This window comes from Salmo trutta, chromosome 39 (genome assembly GCF_901001165.1).
Source record: "Salmo trutta chromosome 39, fSalTru1.1, whole genome shotgun sequence".
In the NCBI taxonomy this organism is placed as follows: Eukaryota; Metazoa; Chordata; class Actinopteri; order Salmoniformes; family Salmonidae; genus Salmo; species Salmo trutta.
This window is the reverse complement of record NC_042995.1, coordinates 22,408,600-22,429,928: the sequence shown is the minus strand read 5'-3', so window position 1 is coordinate 22,429,928 and position 21,329 is coordinate 22,408,600. Positions and strand designations below refer to the sequence as shown.

Sequence of the window (21,329 nt, the reverse complement as noted above, 5' to 3'; positions counted from 1 at the left end):
AGTATGAAAATCTGATGTATTGTATGTGTGTATAATAGATTACTAGAGATTTAATAAAGTAATACTGGGAATATAATGAGATGCAATGTAAACAACCCATACATACAGTAGACATACGTAGGTTCAGAGTTGGTCCCTTTGATGGATCATTTGATAAAGATGGTTTACACATTATTAAACTCTACAAAGTCTGGGCAATTGTCTCAGAAACTGATTGGAGTGTGTCCAGGCACGGCGCAATGATTATTTCTCTCCCGGGGCTAAGGGAGGGCTTGACCGATACGTGCGGGTGCTAAGAAAATAGTCGATTTTCATGACTTCAGAGTTAAAAGGAAGTTCTCGCTTTTTCAATAAAAGCAGATATGGCACACAGCACATTCGATGTAAATGTAGTTTTTAATTGAATTTGACCAAAGAATATTCAACAAAATAGCTATAAGCCTAATACAAGTGACCACAAGGCAATGACAAAACAACGTCAGAAATGAAATTAATAATATCCAAAGTGCAGCCACAACGAGAAGTGCAATGCATTTAACCTATGCCTGTTAACTGTGCACACACTTGTAAAACGAACTGGCTATCATCACAAACTTAGTGATAATATTTCTATTGCAAAAATCATTGTAGGCTGACAATATGCTGCGTCTTCTTGTTCCATCCAGATCAGCGCGATTTAATCATGTTCCCACCACCGGACAGGCGCACTCTGTCAATAAATAAAAGGCCTTTCAGTTACTCACCAAGTGTTGTTTTATACAAGGACGATGCGGCTGTTGTTGTGGTTCAGTGCAAACGGGTCTATAATCTTCTGGACATCCAGGGCCTTGGTTCTTTCTGCGTGTATGGACATGGCAGACAAGGGTTCTGAGTCGAGGGTTTAACCCAGTATTTCATTCTGTATATCATGATGCGTGTACTTAGCATTTCTAGTATTATCTGAGATTTTCTGTGCAACTGTTTGTAGAATTTGCCTATGACCTGTAAAAGTTCAAGGAAGTTTCCCTGGTTGACAGCCATGACGTTTTCTATGTCTCCTCTCTGTGAAAGTACCTGGTATACAGTGCAACGCAATGACTCCACAACTGCGCTCATATACTCTCTGTTCTCTCGGACTAGTTTCGAATGTCCATCGCTTAGAGCATTGCATATTGTTGAGCCACTCTGTGAGGAGTATGAAAATCATCGTCACCCTCTGGTCATCCAGGCATCGGTCGGACGGTGCGCTGTCTGAGTGGGAAGTACTGGTGGCCCACCTTGGCAAAGGACGTGAGGGTTTATGTTTCCTCCTGCTCGGTGTGCGCCCAGTGTAAGGCTCCTAGGCACCTGCCCAGAGGTAAGTTACACCCCTTACCCGTTCAATAACGGCCTTGGTGGCATCTGTCGGTCGATTTCCTCACCGATCTTCCTCCCTCACAGGGTAACACCACGATCCTGGTCGTTGTGGACCGTTTTTCCAAGTCCTGCCATCTCCTTCCTCTGCCCGGTCTCCCTACAGGCTGCAGAGGCCTTGTTTACACACGTCTTCCGGCACTACAGGGTGCCTGAGGATATAGTGTCTGATCGGGGTCCCCAGTTCACTTCAAGGGTCTGGAGGGCGTTCATGGAACGTCTGGGGGTCTCGATCAGCCTTAACTCGGGTTTTCACCCCAAGAGTAATGGGCAGGTGGAGAGAGTGAACCAGGATGTGGGTAGGTTTCTACGTTTTATTGTCAGGACTGGCCGGGGGAGTGGGCGGCATTCGTGCCCTGGGCCGAGATGTCTCAGAACTCGCTTCGCCACTCCTCCACTAATCTCTCGCCCTTCCAGTGCGTACTGGGGTACCAGCTGGTTCTGGCGCCTTGGCATCAGAGTCAGACCGAGGTTTCTGCGGTGGACGACTGATTCAGGCGCGCGGAGGAGACCTGGGACACCACCCATGTTCACCTCCAGCGGGCCGTGCTGCGCCGGAAGGCCAGCGCAGACCGTCACCGCAGTGAGGCCCCGGTGTTCGCGCTGGGGGACTGGGTCTGGCTCTCGACCCGAAACCTGCCCCTCCGCCTGCCCTGCCGGAAGCTGGGGCCGCGGTTTGTGGAGCCATTTAAAGTCCTGAGGAAACTGAACGAGGTTAGTTACCGGTTACAGCTTCCCCCCGATTACCGTATTAACACCTCATTCCATGTGTCTCTCCTCAGGCCGGTGGTGGCTGGCCCGCTCCAGGAGTCTGAGGTGCGGGACGTTCCTCCGCCCCCTTTGGACATCGAGGGGGCCCCGGCGTACTCCGTTCAATCCATACTGGATTCGAGGTGTCGGGCGAGGGGCCTTCAGTACCTCGTGGACTAGGAGGGGTACGGGTACACAAGCATGGCGTAAAGAAAGCAAGTTTGCATTCCTTCTAAGTAAATCTATCAAGAAAAATAAATGGATACATACTGTACACACAGATGACTATCAAAGCCATCTTATTAACCACATTGGGAAAATGCAAAAGAGGGAGATTCCACTGATGACGAGTGGAAGGTGTGGCTGGGAAGAAAAGAATCTGGGCTTTTGTGATGGGCTTCACTTCTCATGCACACACACTAACGGTATACTCACTTCTCCTCAATAGGGTCTGGCTCCATCAGATACACTAGATGGCATCGAACATCTCATTCCAAAATCATGGGCATTAATATGGAGTTGGTCCCCCCTTTGCTGAAATAACAGCATCCACTCTTCTGGGAAGGCTTTCCACTAGATGTTGTAATATTGCTACATCGACTGCGAGCCACAAGAGCATTAATGAGGTCGGGCACTGATGTTGGGCGATTAGGTCTGGCTCGCAGTCGACATTCCAATTCATCCCAAAGGTGTTCGATGGGGTTGAAGTCAGGGATCTGCGGAGGCCAGTCAAGTTCTTCCACACCGATCTCGACAAACCATTTCTGTATGGACCTCGCTTTGTGCACAGGGGCATTGTCATGATGAAACAGGAAAGGGCCTTCCCCAAACTGTTGCCACAAATTTGGAAGCACAGAATCGTCTAGAATGTTATTATATGCTGTAGCGTTAATATTTCCCATCATTGGAACTAAGGGGCCCAGCCCGGACCATGAAAAGTAGTCCCAGACCATTATTACTCCTCCATCAACCTTTACAGTTGACACTATACATTGGGGCAGGTAGCGTTCTCCTGGCATCCTCCAAACCCTGACTTTTCCATCAGACTGCCAGATGGTGAAGCGTGATTCATCACTCCAGAGAATGCATTTCTAGAGTCCAATGGCGGCGAGCTTTACACCACTCCAGCTGACGCTTGGCTTTGTGCATAGTTATTTTGCCTGTGCTTAGCTTTATTATGCTTATTTTCATCCTACAAAACTCCCTAGTCCTTGCCGATGACAAGCATACCCATAACATGGTTCAGCCACCACCATGCTTGAAAATGTGAAGTTGTACACAGTGATGTGTTGGATTTGCCCAAACATAACACTTATTTCTGTTTTTTATTTTGTGTTTCTGTTTTTATTTCGAATACATTTGCTAAATAAAAAAATAAAACGTTTTTGTTTTGTTATTATTGGGTATTGTGTGTAGATTGATGAGGGGGAAAAATGAATTAATACATTTTAGAATAACGTAACAAAATGTGAAAAAAGGGAAGGGGTCTGAATACTTTCTGAATGCACTGTATTGAATTTTCCATGTGGTCTACATTAAACGACACTTGTTTAATATAACAGGCTTTTAAAATTAAATATTGGTGCACAATTTCTACTTAAAATACCAAAATGTACAGAAAAGGCACTCCTCATGTAGTGACCCAGTTATTGCTCATTGTTCTCAAAAGTATTCAGACATTCAATATTCAGAAATTTAAGTGGCAGACATTCTTTTTGTGACTTTATTTTGTGTTTTTTTGTTCATTGGAGGGCTACAGGTACAATATCAAAATGTTATATTCCGTTTAGATCATATTTTCCATTCATTATTTCACACATATACAGTATATTCTTGTTGTACCTGTGCCACAAAACATTTAAAAAAGGTACATAACTACAATTGATCATTTTTATCCTATTACAGATGAAGTAATAATAAAATTCAGTATGTACAGGAAAAGGAAACACAAAAGGAAGTGGACCTCCACCCCCAACTACCCATTCCAATTCTCCCAAATCCACCCAGCCAACATGTCTCCATCGAACATTTTAGGTGTCAACTTTCATTCCTTGAATGTATTTCTCAATTTAAACCTTTGGCCACGAATAATGATTCAAAACGAAAGTACATTTTCTGCTGTTTTATTTGTTGAGCAAACAAAAGTGCTGGTGTACTGCCAGTTGCTAGCTAGACAGTGAGATTAATTATATCTGTTAATTGACATGCAAATACTAGCAGCTAGCAGAGTGGAGGCTACCTATTTGCCTCTTGTATTCTTGTAATCATTTAGCTATGTGTTCATAATAATTTGTTTGTGTGTAGCGCTTTACACTCGTACCCATATACGGGTTGAAAATGACAAATTTGGGCACTAATACATGATGTCAGAGCTCAGGCTCTGCGCATCACAGCGCTGTAGGGGTTTTGACTGACGGTTGTTCTGAACTTCAGCACAGCGCAACAAGAAATTGCCCCCATCCCTCCTGGTATTGGGCAACTTTAGTATTTTTTTGTTGTTGTCTGAGTGAGGGAAATGCTGTAAATTAAGATGACTCCATGTCTTTTGAAAGATGAGACGTTGAGGATTAGAATAAATACATATTTGATGTCATACAAGCAAGCCAAACACCTGTGAGTCCAAATGTGCGCTTCACATTTCTAAATCATAAATCTCATGTCATATACAGGGTCAATGTTTATGATAACTATATTTGATGTACAGTTAGTTACAAGATGACATGTGTCATGCCCTGGCACACGCACCTGAATGCACTCATGACTCCATTCTATGCACACCAAAATTACGATATGGGTTTCTGAATTGCCTTAAGAAAGCCTAACACTGTAAGATCTTATTTGATCATTTAGCTAGTCATGTTGGCAATAGAACAAGCTTTCAAATCATGCCCTGCTGACCCAGATTGCTATATATAAATGGACCGTTTTTGGATTGCGTAAACAACAATAGTAATTTTATGATTGCTGGGATGCAGGATTATGTTCCGAATTAAACAATTACAAGTGTGCTTGCTCTAGTTCCTTATAGTTGAAGACTTCTTTGAGTCATAAAAATGCGTTGAAATTGCGTAGGAACTGTGCACGCCTTGGAGCGACATGTGGTCACTTGGAAACCCCAGTTAGTCCTCTCACTCAAACCCTTGTAATTGTTTTGTCTTATGTTGCACCTACCCCACATTTTCCAGGAATAGTTTTATCATGTTACTGAATGTAGCCAGAATATTTCAGATTTCGTTATCAACAAATGCAACTGAACAGTACAGTAAATGTAAAATGCACATAATATCAACAGTGTAATTTTGGATTCGGTCTTGTGTCAGTTGCCCTCAAAGCTCATCACTAAGCTAAGGACCCTGGGACTAAACACCTCCCTCTGCAACTGGATCCTGGACTTCCTGAGGGGCCGCCCCCAGGAGGTAAGGGTAGGTAACAACACATCTGCCACGCTGATCCTCAACACAGGGGCCCCTCAGGGGTGCGTGCTCAGTCCCTGTTCACCTATGACTGCACGGCCAGGCACGACTCCAACACCATCATTAAGTATGCCGATGACACAGCAGTGGTAGGCCTGATCACAGACAACGATGAGACAGTCTATAGGGAGGAGGTCAGAGACCTGGCAGCGTGGTGCCAGGATAACAACCTTTCCCTCAACGTGATCAAGACAAAGGAGATGATTGTGGACTACAGTAAAATGAGGACTGAGCACGCCCCCATTCTTATTGCCGGGGCTGTAGTGGAACAGGTTGAGAGCTTCAAGTTCCTTGGTATCTACATCACCAACAAACTATTATGGTCCAAACACACCAATAGACATCGCCTATTCCCCCTCACGAGACTGAAAAGATTTGGCATGGGTCCTCAGATCCTCAAAAAGTTATACAGCTGCACCATTGAGAGCATCCTGACTGGTTGCATCACCGCCTGGTATGACAACTGCTCGGCCTCCGACAGCAAGGCACTGCAGAGGGTAGTGCATACGGCCCAGTACATCACTGGGACCAAGCTTCCTGCCATCCAGGACCTCAAATCAAATACAATTCATTGGTCACATACACGTGTTTAGCAGATGTTATTGCGGATGAAGCGAAATGCTTGTACCAGGCGGTGTCAGAGGAAGGCCCAAATAATTGCCAAGGACTCCAGCCACCCTAGTCATAGACTGTTCTCTCTGCTACCAGACAGCAAGCGGTACCGAAGTCTAGGTCAAAAAGGCTTATTAACAGCTTGTACCCTCAAGCCATAAGACTCTTAAACAGTTAATCAAATGGCTACCCAGACTATTTGCATTGTCCCCCCCCACCCCCCTTTTTTTACGCTGCTGCTACTCTGTTTATTATCCATGCATAGTTACTTTACCTCCACCTACATTTACATATTACCTCAATTACCTCGACTAACTGGAACCCCCTGTATATAGCCTCGCTATTGTTATTTTATTGTTGCTCCTTAATTATATATACATATATTTTAATAATCTTAAAACTGCATTGCTGGTTAAGGGCTTGTAAGTAAGCATTTCACTGTTGTATTTGGCAAATGTGACAAATACACTTTGATTTGAATTGAAGTGTGTTGTAATAATTTTCCCATTATCTCAAAACTGTTCCCATTCAATTGCTACCATGGTTATGCATATGATTTTCATATTTCTTCTGTAAGAAACATTTAAATGTATCCCTATCCATATAGGCCAATACCCAGGAGTGTAAAGGGTTATTGAGGAGCTGAAGCAAGATGCTTCTGTGAAGTCCCTGATGGGCTTCTAGGAAGAGAACAGCAGCAAGAAGGAGATCAGTGGCCAGCAGAAGGGACACCCACTGCTGCTGTGTTCCCTCCTACCTCGAAATGTCCCTATCATTTTAAGAATGTAACAGTTACATTGAATTACTACATCTGTCCATCCAAGCAATTTAATCCCAAATTGTTTTTGCTTTTTAACTAGAAGCTCAGCAAACTCAGTTAACCATTGAATGAAGCAGAGGTGTGCTGGTTCATTTAAATCCAAATCTTGTCGCTGATTGCGCCACAGAAATGTAAAGGTAATTTACGATTGAGCCGGTTATGCAGCGTTTACCGGGAATGTAGTCTCTGCTAATGTGGAAACATTGCATAGAGCCCCAAGTGTCTTTTCTTGTCAGGCGGCAATGGAAACAGTTCTACATTTAATCACTGATGCTTACTTGCATCAATTTTCCCTTCATCATCGTGGCATGGCCTGTTTGTGCTCTGACTTACATGCTCTGTCTGCTAGCATTCTCTTTTTTTGCCTTTCAAAGTTTGCCTCATTAAATGACCATATAAAATACTGGAAACAGAGGGTATGATGCTTATGAGTTTCTGTAGATAACTTTTTGAATGTCAAATATCTGTAACAAAAATAGAAAATACATAAATTAAAAATAAGGCATTTATGCATAATCTTTTTTGTATTATTATGTGTTTCAAAACATGTGCAGGAGCTCATGTGAAATTAACCATTTAAACACATTTCAAATTACAGGATGTGCACATGCTAACAGAAAGAATTGAGGTGGGTAGCTAGCTAAGTGTGTCATTGTAGCAAAGTAATTATAAGCAACAAATCAGAACTCTTAAACGTTTTGTTCATCTTTGTTCTTTTATCTATACAACAGGCTATCATTGATTTTGGCCCAATAGGGCTGACATATTACCTCTTTCAGAGTTTTCCGTTTTGATATGGTTATTTGGCCTAAAAACCTTTGGGCCTGCCAATAGAAAAAAAAAAAAAAAAACAACTCTGCACCCATGCCCAGACTGGCCAGTGTCCTGAAGGCATAGCTGCGGGAAGATGTTTGGGGGTGCTGCTTTGAGAGAAAAAAAAAATGTATGTGACAAAAACAAGCTGAGGATTGATTATAAATATCGTTTGACATGTTTCTACGAACTTTTATGGTACTTTTTGGATTTTTTGTCTGTCTGTTGTGACAGGCAAAACGCGCCAACAAAACGGAGGTTTTTGGATATAAAGAGGGACTTGATCGAACAAAACAAACATTTATTGGGTAACTGGGAGTTTTGTGAGTGTAACAATATGAAGATCATCAAAGGTAAGTGATTCATTTTATCGCCCTTTCTGACTTTTGTTACTCGTCTACTTGGCTGGTTACTGTTTGTAATGATTTGTCTGCTGGGCGCTGTTCTCAGATAATCGCATGGTTTGCTTTCGCCAATAAAGTCTTTTTGAAATCTGACACCGTGGTTGGATTAACAAGAAGTTAATCTTTAAACCGATATATAACACTTGTATGTTTCATGAATTTTTATAATGAGTATTTCTGATTTTGAATTTGGCGCTCTGCAATTTCACTGGATGTTGGCCAGGTGGAACGGTAGCGTCCCACACCCCCTAGAGAGGTTAAATGCTGGGCGCTTAATGTTCCTGCCAGCCTAGAGTGTTGCACTCGCAAATGCTTCACAATTTATTTATTTGTAGGCTATAGCCTTGAAATAAAAGGCAAATAAAATAGCCTAAATCATTCATTTTTGTTCCTTCTTAGGCTACCCGTCTGGCACCTGATCTATTTAGGAGTGTTTGTATGCTGTTTAATACGACATGTAGCCTATTTGAAATGTTTCTTAAAATATTTTCATTCAAATCATATGGTTTCATTTCAATACATCCAAATGTTAGGTCCAGGTAGTTACAAAAACAGATGGGTGTTGGTTAAATTGTGATTTTAATGAATGGAGCGAATTTGGAGCTGCAGTTTTTTTTCCTGTGAGCCAGCAGCGGTTTTTAGTGGAGAGGTTGGAAAGGACATGGAGCGCTGGAGTGGTGATGAGTGATGACTGGGATTTTGGCCGCTCACTCCGCTCATATATTCTGATCTTGGCACTCCTCCACCATTCTAAAAATATTTTGGAAGCTATTGAAATATATGTATTAATGTACCACAATTATTCTATTACATAGCCTACGCCTCTATTTTGGAAGATATTGTCTTTATGGCCAAAATTAACCTACTTGCACTTTTTAGTCAATTTTGGTACTGGAATAAAGGTTTCTATTAATATCGATTAATATCGATGTCACATATGCCGTTTTCAGCGAGAGAAGTCAGTTCTCGAGTTCAGTCCTGCTTTAATGTTTCCCATCAATACCTCTGTAACCCACTATACCAGTTTTTAAAGTTTCCCATCAATATCTCCTTTCCAACCTTACAGAATCCTAGAAACATTCTACAAACGTCCTCATCAGAAGTGTCAAATGGCACTATATGCATCTCAGTATTCTTAAATGGATCTTACACTGTCTGTGCAGATCTGAACATACAGGATAAGGGAAGCCAAATGTCAGAATACTTTCAAATATAAGTATGGGTAAAGGAAAGTATGCTATTTTAGACCATTCATAAGGATAATTTATCCTTCCCTGTGGCTCAGTTGGTAGAGCATGGTGTGTGCAACGCCAGGGTTGTGGGTTTGATTCCCACGGGGGGCCAGTAAAAAAAAATATATATAAAAAATAATAATGCATGAAATGAAAATGAAATGTATGTATTCACTACTGTAAGTCGCTCTGGATAAGAGTGTCTGCTAAATGACTAAAATGTAAATGTAAAGGAATTCTCAATTTACAGCAGTGAGACAGATAAACAGCATGATATACACACAATGCCAGATGTCTCATGTCCTTGATTTAAAGCATTTCAGCTTTGGGTCCTGCTGTAGAGACCACATTGTCCACATCTCTGTGGGATTCAGTTTGTGCACCACCATGAGCTCCCTGTAAATGCAGGGGTTGAAGTGTGTCACCCCCTGTTTGAGCCCAAAGGTCTTGAAGCCAGAGTGGTGTGTCAGCGTGATGTTCATCTTCTGTAGGCACAAGCCCACAAAGACATCATCAATGGGGAACAGGTCAATGCTGGACGCTGCCACTTTCAGACTCAGCACAGTCTGATTTGACATCAGGTAGCCCCCACCCCCAGCGTATAGAGGATATGGCTTGTTGGGGTACATCTCCACTGGTATGAAATATTTACTTTCTTTGTCCCGGACTGGATAGCCAGACATGATGTTCCCAGCATACAGTTGCTCAGAGGGCTTGTTGTCCTTAACATATTCCACCAGATTGCTGGTGTGAACAAAAACATCATCGTCCCCTTTGAACACATAGTGTGCCCAGCGGCACTCCAGGCTGAACCATTTGAGGAAGTGGATCTCCTTTAGGGTCAGGTTGAAAAAACTGTCATCAAAATCCCACTGCAGGATGTCCCCAAACTGTCTGCTCTCCCACTCCAGTACCTGCTGCAGCGGGTAACCCTGTATTGTGTCTGAAGACTTACCTACTAGGAACAATAGTTTCACATTTTTACCCTGAACATATCCCTTCTTCCCCCATGTGTTCCGAAGTGCAGACCTGCGATCAACCTGGATGGCTGTGGACTTAACGACCAGCAGGAGAAAGAGGTCATTCTCACAGGGTGTAGGAGACAGCAGGCGGGAGAATGTCCTGCAGTGTTTGTACATGAGGAAGTTACGGTGGGTAGGTGGAATAGAGGATGAAATGTTGTTCACGGTGTCATTCAGGGAGCACTTGATAACATCCACAGTGGACTGTGACTGCGTGGCAGAGGGAGAAGTGTTCCAGTGCCCGTCTGTGTGGTTCATGCGCAATAGTCTGAGGACGCCAATCAACAACGCAGTCCCAATGACAAGGGACCATCTACTGCGGCTTTGGATTCTGAAGAGGTTCCTCATGGTTCTGAAAAATAATTGCAAGCACACCACTTTTTAGCCACAAGGAGACAGAATTGGAACTGGTATATGAAGTAGGCCTAAAATAGGCTACAAGTGGCACAGTTTATTGTCTCATACCAAAAGTATGTATGTTATATATTGTTGTGCCTATGACAAGGAGTGGATACCTCAGAGGCTTTCTCAAGCACAGAATAATACACCTACAGTTGAAGTCGGAAGTTGACGTACACCTTAGCCAAATACATTTAAACTCAGTTTTTCACAATTCTTAACATTTAATCCAAGTAAAAAATACCCTGTCTTAAGTCAGTTAGGTTCACAACTTTATTTTAAGAATGTGAAATGTCAGAATAATAGAATAGAGAATGATTTAGTTCAGCTTTTCTTTCTTTCATCACATTCTCAGTGGGTCAGAAGTTTACATACACTCAATTAGTATTTGGTAGCATTGCCTTTAAATTGTTTAACTTGGGTCAAACGTTTTGGGTAGCCTTCCACAATCTTCCCACAATAAGTTGGGTGAATTTTGTCCCATTCCTCCTGACAGAGCTGGTGTAACTGAGTCAGGTTCGTAGGCCTCCTTGCTCACACACACTTTTTCAGTTCTGCCCACAAATTATCTATGGGATTGAGGTCAGGGCTTTGTGATGGCCACTCCAATACCTTGACTTTGTTGTCCTTAAGCCATTTTGTCACAACTTTGGAAGTATGCTTGGGGTCATTGTCCATTTGGAAGACCCATTTGTGACCAAGCTTTAACTTCCTGACTGATGTCTTGAGATGTTGCTTCAATATATCCACATATTTTTCCTCCCTCATGATGCCATCTATTTTGTGAAGTGTACCAGTCCCTCCTGCAGCAAAGCAACCCCACAACATGATGCTGCCACCCCCTTGCTTCACAGTTGGGATGGTGTTCTTCGGCTTGCAAGCCTCCCCCTTTTTCCTCCAAACATAATGATGGTCATTATGGCCAAACAGTTCTATTTTTGTTTCATCAGACCAGAGGACATTTCTACAAAAAGTACGATCTTTGTCCCCATGTGCAGTTGCAAACCGTAGTCTGGCTTTTTTATGGCGGTTTTGGAGCAGTGGCTTCTCCCTTGCTGAGCGGCCTTTCAGGTTATGTCGATATAGGTCTCGTTTTACTGTGGATATAGATACTTTTGTACCTGTTTCCTCCTGCATCTTCACAAGGTCCTTTGCTGTTGTTCTGGGATTGATTTGCACTTTTCGCACCAAAGTACATTCATCTCTAGGGGACAGAATGCGTCTCCTTGCTGAGCGGTATGACGGCTGCATGGTCCCATGGTGTTTATACTTGCATACTATTGTTTGTACAGATAAACGTGGTACCTTCAGGTGTTTGGAAATTGCTCCCAAGGATGAACTTGTGGAGGTCTACAATTGTTTTTCTGAAGTCTTGGCTGATTTCTTTTGATTTTCCCATGATGTCAAGCAAAGAGGCACTGAGTTTGAAGGTTGGCCTTGAAATACATCCACAGGTACACCTCCAATTGACTCAAATTATGTCAATTAGCCTATCAGAAGCTTCTAAAGCCATGACATCATTTTTGGAATTTTCCAAGCTTTAAAGGCACAGTCAACTTAGTGTATGTAAACTTCTGACCCACTGGAATTGTGATACAGTGAGTTATAACTGAAATAATCTGTCTGTAAACAATAGTTGGACAAATTACTTGTGTCTTGCACAAAGTAGATGTCCTAACCAGCTTGCCAAAACTATAGTTTGTTAACAAGAAATTTGTGGAGTTGTTGGAAAACGAGTTTTAATGACTCCAACTAAGTGTATGTAAACTTCTGACTTCAACTGTATATGTGGACAATATACAGGCCCTTGGGCAGCTAGGAAATGTGTGTGACTTAAGCTTCTCAAACAGTATTTGATTACCCCTGCCCTATGCATGCTTAACAACCCAGCTAACAATTCTAGGGAGACATTATGTAACGTTACCCATAACGTTCCCCTGATGTTTGAGTGTCCAGTTTTCTGCTAGTTTTGGGAACATTCTGTTATTTATCAAAAACTTCCTGAGAACCTATTTTGCATGTTCTGGGTAAGTTCTGTTTGACATTAAGAGAATGGTCTATTGGAAACAGTCTTTGCACATCACAGGAACATTCCTTTGAAAATGATAGGTAATAACTTAATGAGACTCTTAAGGGACCATTCTCTAAAGATGTGGGAGTGTTTGTTTTTGGGGAATTGGTGTCTAGATGTCATCTAGGCCTAGTTATTTCTACAAGTCTGTCTTGATTCCTTATAAAACAACAAAATATAATGCATGATTTAATAAATTGATAACAATTAATCCTATGAGCTCGAGCAATTTGGTTTCTTCTCATTTGTATTATACAACGAGTGTGTCTAATCCTGGATGCTGATTGGTTAAAACTGCGTTTTGTGCAGTTGTCTATCCTGGTTGCAGTCTCTGTTCAGCTATCACATTCCACTCCTTGCCACGCCTGTCTTTGGCAAATGCTAGGAGTGGCAAGGAGTGGAACGTTAACTAACCACCCCAGAGGGTGGGCCTGGCTGCCAAGAGGGTGTGCCTATGCCCTCACAGTGCCACCCATGACTGCACACCTGCCCAGTCATGTGAAATCCCTAAATTAGAGCCTAAGGAATTTATTTCAATTGACTGATTTCTTATATGAACTGGAATTCAGTAAAATCTTTAAAATTGTAGCATATTGCGTTTATATTTTTGTTTAGTATATTTCACAACTACCACCGGCTATGATGGCAAAATGCCTATTCCCTGTCCCATGCCCTTGCTTTTGGCTAGCATTTGGTTTGACCCACTGTCATCACAACCAATGTCACTGCTACACAGAGAATATACTAATCGTCAGTGACAATAATTTGGCCCAGGTGGTGACCTTCTTTCCCAGTCGGGGTTCTGCTGAGGTCCTGCTCCTAGTCTGCTTTCTGACAGATACAGCATCACCTTTGTGTGTGTGTGTGTGTGTGTGTGTTCTATGTGACATGATTTGTGTTATGTCCCAAAGCTCTACCTCAGGGGTTCAGCTCGAGAACCACATGAGGAATTAACTGTCCTCCAACGACCCAAATTAAGAACAAAGAGTATGATACAGTTGAAGTGGGAAGTTTACATACACCTTAGCCAAACGCATTTAAACTCAGTTTTTCACAATTCCTGACATTTAATCAGAGTAAAAATTCCTTGTCTTAGATCTGTCACGTCCTGACCAGTGAAAAGGGTCATTTGCCATAGTAGAATGGTCAGGGCATGGCAAGGGGGTTGTTTTGGGTGGGGTTTTTTTCCGGTTCTAGGGGAATTTGTTCTAGTTTTCTATTTCTGTTTCGTTTTCCATGTTTGGCCGAGTATGGTTTCCAATCAGAGGCAGGTGTCTTTCGTTGTCTCTGATTGGAAGCCATATTTAGGCAGCCTGTTTTCCTTTGGGTTTTGTGGGTGGTTGCTTTCTGTTAAGTGTGTGAGTATACCTGACAGACCTGTTTGGCTGTCGTTTGTTTTTCTTTGTGAAGTGCTTTTTTCATTGAAAATAAAAGATGAGCACTCAATGCTGCGCCTTGGTCTGTTCACTACGACGCCTGTGACAGGTCAGTTAGGATCACCACATTATTTTAAGAATATGAAATGTCAGAATAATAGTAGAGAGAATGATTTAGTTCAGCTTTTATGTCTCATCACATTCTCAGTGGGTCAGAAGTTTACATACACTCAATTAGTATTTGGTAGCATTGCCTTTAAATTGTTTAACTTGGGTCAAACGTTTCGGGTAGTCTTCCACAAGCTTCCCACAATAAATTGGGTGAATTTTTGTCCCATTCCTCCTGACAGAGCTGGTGTAACTGAGTCAGGTTTGTAGGCCTCCTTGCTCACACATGCTTTTTCAGTTCTGCCCACAAATGTTCTATGGGATTGAGGTCAGGGCTTTGTGATGGCCACTCCAATACCTTGACTTTGTTGTCCTTAAGCCATTTTGTCACGACTTTGGAAGTATGCTTGGGGTTATTGTCCATTTGGAAGACCCATTTGTGACCAAGCTTTAACTGCCTGACTGATGTCTTGAGATGTTGCTTCAATGTATCGACATCATTTTCCTCCCTCATGATGCCATCTATTTTGTGAAGTACACCAGTCCCTCCTGCAGCAAAGCACCCCCACAACATGATGTTGCCACCCCCGTGCTTCACGGTTGGGATGGTGCTCTTCGGCTTGTAAGCCTCCCCCTTTTTCCTCCAAACACGATGGTCATTATGGCCAAACAGTTCTATTTTTGTTTCATCAGACCAAAGGGCATTTCTCCAAAAAGTACAATCTTTGTCCGCATGTGCATTTGCAAACCATAGTCTGGCTTTTTATGGCGGTTTTGGAGCAGTGGCTTCTTCCTTGCTGAGCGGCCTTTTACGTTATGTCGCTATAGGACTTGTTTTACTGTGGATATAGATACTTTTGTACCTGTTTCCTCCAGCATCTTCACAAGGTCGTTTGCTGTTGTTCTGGGATTGATTTACACTTTTCGCACCAAAGTACGTTCATCTCTAGGAAACAGAACGCGTCTCCTTCCTGAGCGGTATGACGACTGCGTGGTCCCATGGTGTTTATACTTGCAAACTATTGTTTGTACAGATGAACGTGGTACCTTCAGGTGTTTGGAAATTGCTCCCAAGGATGAACCAGACTTGTGGAGGTCTACACATTTTTTTCTGAGGTTTTGGCTGATTTCTTTTGATTTTCCCATGATGTCAAGCAAACAGAGTTTGAAGGTAGGCCTTGAAATACATCCACAGGTACTCCTCCAATTGACTCAAATTATGGCAATTAGCCTATCAGAAGCTTCTAAAGCCATGACATAATTTTCTAGAATTTTCCAAGCTCTTTAAAGGCATGGTCAACTTAGTGTATGTACATTTCTGACCCACTAGAATTGTGATACAGTGAATTATAAGTTAAATAATATGTCTGCATTGTCTTGGCTGTCTGCTTAGGGTCGTTGTCCTGTTGGAAGGTGAACCAACACCACAGTGAGGTCCTGAGTGCTCTGGAGCAGGTTTTCATCAAGGATCTCTCTGTACTTTGCTCTGTTCATCTTTGCCTCGATCCTGAATAGTCTCCCAGTCCCTGCCGCTGAAAAAAAAAAACACAGCATGATGTTGCCATCAACATGCTTCACCGTAGGGATGGTGCCAGGTTTCCTCCAGACGTGACGCTTGGCATTCAGGCCAAAGAGTTCAATCTTGGTTTCATCAGACCAGAGAATCTTGTTTCTCATGGTCTGAGAGACTTTAGGTGCCTTTTGTCATATTCTAAGCGGGCTGTCATGTTTCTTTTATTGAGGAGTGACTTCCGTCTGGACACTACCATAATGGCCTGATTGGTGGAGTGCTGCAGAGATGGTTGTCCTTCTGATAGGTTCTCCCATCTCCACAGAGGAACTCTGGAGCTCTGTCAGAGTGACCATTGGGTTCTTGCTCACCTCCCTGACCAAGGCTCTTCTCCCCGATTGCTCAGTTTGGCCAGGCGGCCAGCTCCAGGAAGAGTCTTGGTGGTTCCAAACTTCATCAATTTAAGAATGATGGAGGCCACTGTGTTCTTGGGGACCTTTAATGCTGTAGACATTTTTTGCTACCCTTCCCCAGATCTGTACCTCGACACAATCCTGTCCTCGGAGGTCTACAGACAATTCCTTCGACCTCATGGCTTGGTTTTTGCTCTAACATGCACTGTCAACTGTGGGACCTTACACTACCGTTCAAAAGTGTGGGGTCACTTAGAAATGTACCTTGTTTTAGAAAGAAAAGCACATTTTTTTGTCCATTAAAATACCATCAAATTGATCATAAATACAGTGTAGACATTGTTAATGACTATTGTAGCTGGAAACTGCAGATTTTTTATGGAATATCTACATAGGCGTACAGAGGCCCATTATCAGCAACCATCTCTCTTGTGTTCCAATGACACATTGTGTTAGCTAATCCAAGTTTATCATTTTAAAAGGCTAATTGATCATTAGAAATCCATTTTGCAATTATGTTAGCACAGCTGAAAACTGTTGTTCTGATTAAAGAAGCAATAAAACTGGCCTTCTTTAGACTAGTTGAGTATCTGGAGCATCAGCATTTGTGGGTTCGATTACAGGCTCAAACAAAGCACTTTCTTCTGAAACTCGTCAGTCTATTCTTGTTCTGAGAAATTAAGGCTATTCCATGCGAGAAATTGCCAAGAAACTGAAGATCTTGTATAACGCTGTGTACTACTTCCTTCACAGAACAGCGCAAACTGGCTGTGGGAGGAGTGGGAGGCCCCGGTGCACAACTGAGCAAGAGGACAAGTTCATTAGTCTAGTTTGAGAAACAGGACAAGTTCATTAGTCAAGTCTAGTTTGAGAAACAGATGCCTCACAAGTCCTCAACTGGCAGCTTCATTAAAAAGTGCCCGCAAAACACCAGTCTCAACGCCAACAGTGAAGAGGCGACTCTAGGATGCTGGCCTTCTAGGCAGAGTTGCAAAGAAAAAGCCATATCTCAGACTGGCCAATAAAATAAAAGATTAAGATGGGCAAAAGAACACAGACACTGAACAGAAGAACTCTGCCTAGAGGCCAGCATCCCGGATGATAAACAGGAGAGTTTGTCACGTCCTGACCAGTATAAGGGGTTATTTGTTATTGTAGTTTGGTCAGGACGTGGCAGGGGTGTGTTTGTTTAGAGTGTTTCAGGGTTTGTTGGGCTATGTTCTGATTTAAGAGGGGTGTTTGTTTAGAGTGTTTCGGGGTTTGTTGGGTTATGTTCTTGTTAGTCTATTTCTATGTTAGTTCTAGTATGTCTATTTCTATGTGGTGTTTGTTGGGTTGACCTTCAATTGGAAGCAGCTGCTCCTAGTTGCTTCTAATTGAAGGTCCTATTTAAGAGGGGTGTTTTTTCTATGGGATTTTGTGGGTAGTTGTTTCCTGTTTAGTGTTTGTTGCACCTGACAGGACTATTTCTTGTCGATGTTTGTTATTTTAAGTGTTTATGTTTTTCTTCATTAAAGAAGATGAGTATTCACATTCCCGCTGCGTTTTGGTCCAATTCATACGACACCCATGACAGAGTTTGAGTGATGAAAGTTGAACAGAGGACCTCAATCTCTGAGCAATAAACACTTAGACAAACATTTAAAAAAACTGTTACACGGAACCCAAACCGGCTGTGCGCGTGTGCCATCGTGCATAAATGTATTTTGTCCCCCCACACCAAACACGATCACGACACGCGGGTTAAAATATCAAAACATACTCTGAACCAATTACATTAATTTGGGGACAGGTCGTAAAGCATTAAACATTTATGGCAATTTAGCTAGCTAGCTTGCACTTGCTAGCTAATTTGTCCTATTTAGCTAGCTTGCTGTTGCTAGCTAATTTGTCCTGGGATATAAACATTGAGTTGTTATTTTACCTGAAATGCACATGGTCCTCTACTCCAACAATTAATCCAAACATAAAACGGTCAACCGAATCATTTCTAGTCATCGCTCCTCCTTCCAGGCTATTTTCTTCTCTAGACTTTATATTGCGATTGGCAACTTTCATAAATTAGGTGCATTACCGCCACTGACCTCGTTCGTCTTTCAGTCACCCACGTGAGTATAACCAATGAGGAGATGGCATGTGGGTATCTGCTTCTATAAACCAATGGGGAGATGGGAGAGGCAGGACATGCAGCTTGATCTGCGTCACAAATAGAACTGACTTCTATTTTAGCGATTGGAAGCGCAGACGCTCGTTGGCACACGCGAGCAGTGTGGATGCAATAATTGAATAACATAGATTTCTACATTTATTTTGCAACGCTCGCGCACGCGATGCGAGGGTGTAGTCAGGGTATTAGGCTATTTTCTGGCAATTGTGCTGTTATTATGTGCCAGATGTTAAGACTACAAACCGTTATAAATGGCCCATTTGGGAGATCGACTTGTCATTTCAATAGGCATAGACTACAAATTAAAATCTGAGTTTATGATTGTAATTGAATTTTGCCATGGTTTGCTTAGATAAAGGCAGTTAGCCTATAGCCCCTGATAAGCTTACACCTCATTTCAGATTACAGTAGCCTAGACAAGATGTAGGCAAGATGTAAACTGAACGATTTAGCAGCTTGCTTAGTTCAAATTGACAGACTAATTTATTCAACATGAATAGCGAGACCATTTCTGTGTTAAACACACAAGTAACTAGCAAGTTTGATAGCTACAGTAGTGGTAACCAAGTAAACAGACTTGCTTTTTGCTAACCAGACCATCAGTCCTAGCTTCAGCTTGCTAATATGAAAATCGAATTCAACAATATTAATACTGTTTTAATTTCAACTTTTGGTTTCAAAAGCAGCTCAAATAAAACATGTAAAATAAACTATAGGCATTCAATTATACCATGCAAATATACCAGGAGTAACAAGGAAATGTAAAAAAAAAACTGTGGTAGTCTCTATCAGACATTATACCACAGGTATCACAAAACATGTATGTTTACTGTTCTAATTACGTTAGTAACCAGTTTATGATAGCAATACGGCACCTCGGGAGTTCGTGGTATATGCCCAATATCTACCATGGCTACGGGATGTATTCAGGCACTCGGCGTTGCATCTGTAACGTCTGCTTCCAATTTACTCTCAAACACGTAGATCCCCTGAACGCAGCCCACTCTCCAGATCCCAATCACCTGTTCACACACCTGTATGCCACTATCACACACTATTTAGTTCAGTTCTTTGCACCCCATCATTGTGAGGTATCGTTTGTTATGTGACACTTCTATTCGGGGCCCTGGTTTTCCCCGGTAATTTACTCCTCCCGTGTATGATAGTTTTAGCCTGCCTCACTAACGACACCTTTTGCTATTCCCTGCCTGTACTTTAGCCTATCGGATTTCCTGTTATCTACCTATTGCCTGATCTCCCAGATGATGTTACTAGCCTTTTCCCTGCCTGTACTGTTGCCTTTTCGGAGCCCCTGTGTATGACCTTCTGCCTGCCCCTGGACCCAGTTACCTGCCTCCTCCTGTGGCCCTTTACAATAAACACCTGCTGCGCCCTGCGCTTGAAACCAGCTCTCGTCTCCCATCGTGTCCATTACAGCATCGTGCATAAGAACAGTACTTAGTCATAGTACAGTATATTGGCCATATGCCACACCACCTCCTCCCTTATTGCTTAAATATACAGCACCAACTACATCAATATCTGTTAGGGTCCATTATCTGCTAACTGGACAAAAAAAAGTATGCTTAACCATTTACATTTTTTAAAACTCAAAACAACATGGTTATTCACTTACTTGTTATTAAAAGAAGACGCAGTTGGACAATCAAAACGTTCGTGAGAATTGAAGTGTGCGTCAAACATCCATAGCACAGTCCAAGAGGTTGCGCAAGCAATGTTTGTACATCTGTCACTAAAACGCTAAATGTATAATTTGCTTGATACCGTTATGTATGCTAGGCCTACTATACCCGCGTTTTTAAGAAGTTATGCTATTCGTCTAGAGAATCGTTTGGAATTTACTTAACTATACTATATTCAATGGTTACCAGGTTCCAGTTGCCTACAGTCTGGAAGGGAAGTTGCCGTTATAGTCAAATTGAGCAGACCAGAACGGAGTGCCTTTGACCTGAAGGTGCTTCCTGAAAGCAAAAGGAAGTTGCCTTTATAGTCACATTTAGCAGACCAGAAGGGCGTGCCTTTGACATTAATGTGCTTGCTGAAAACAAGGCCACTCTAGCACACTTAGGTAATCTTTTTAGTGTGCTTGCTGAAGACAAGACACTAGATTCTTACATACTTATTAGTGTGCTTGCAGAAGGAAAAAACTATAGATTTCTTACATACTGTACTCATTATTATTATTATTTATTTTCTTTGGCTCATTTTAAGATACTAACACAAAACCAACTTTCATTTACTTTTTTATTTATGTTTCAGATTATTTTGTGCCAAGTAGAAATTAATGGTTTGCTTTGCTTTATCTTGGCCAGGTCGCAGTTGTAAATGAGAACTTGTTCTCAACTGGCCTACCTGGTTAAATAAAGGTGAAAAAAAGGTATATGATGTAGTTTGTAAATAATCTAGTTTGAGAAACAGACGCCTCACAAGTCCTCAACTGGCAGCTTCATTAAATAGTACCCGCAAAACACCAGTCTCAACTCAACAGTGAAGAGGCGACTCCGGGATGCTGGCCTTCTAGGCAGACTTCCTCTGTGTTCTTTTGCCCATCTTTTCTTTTTATTGGCCAGTCTGAGATATGGCTTTTTCTTTGCAACTCTGCCTAGAAGGCCAGCATCCCGGAGTTGCCTCTTCACTGTTGACGTTGAGACTGGTGTTTTGTGGGTACTATTTAATGAAGCTGCCAGTTGAGGACTTGAGACGTCTGTTTCTCAAACTAGACACTAATGTACTTGTCCTCTTGCTC

At 42.2% G+C, this 21,329-nt stretch overlaps 1 protein-coding gene across 1 annotated transcript; it reads right to left on the bottom strand.

Annotated features, from left to right (window-relative positions):
- Positions 1-9,648: 9,648 nt before the first annotated feature.
- Positions 9,649-20,530, bottom strand: LOC115179294 (N-acetyllactosaminide beta-1,3-N-acetylglucosaminyltransferase 4). The gene is made up of 2 exons (XM_029740685.1): positions 20,199-20,530; positions 9,649-10,870 (listed from the first exon to the last, which is right to left on the bottom strand). The coding sequence occupies exons 1-2, from the start codon at positions 20,264-20,266 to the stop codon at positions 9,793-9,795; spliced, it is 1,146 nt and encodes a 381-aa protein (XP_029596545.1). The 5' UTR covers positions 20,267-20,530; the 3' UTR covers positions 9,649-9,792.
- Between the last annotated feature and the right edge of the window lie 799 nt (positions 20,531-21,329).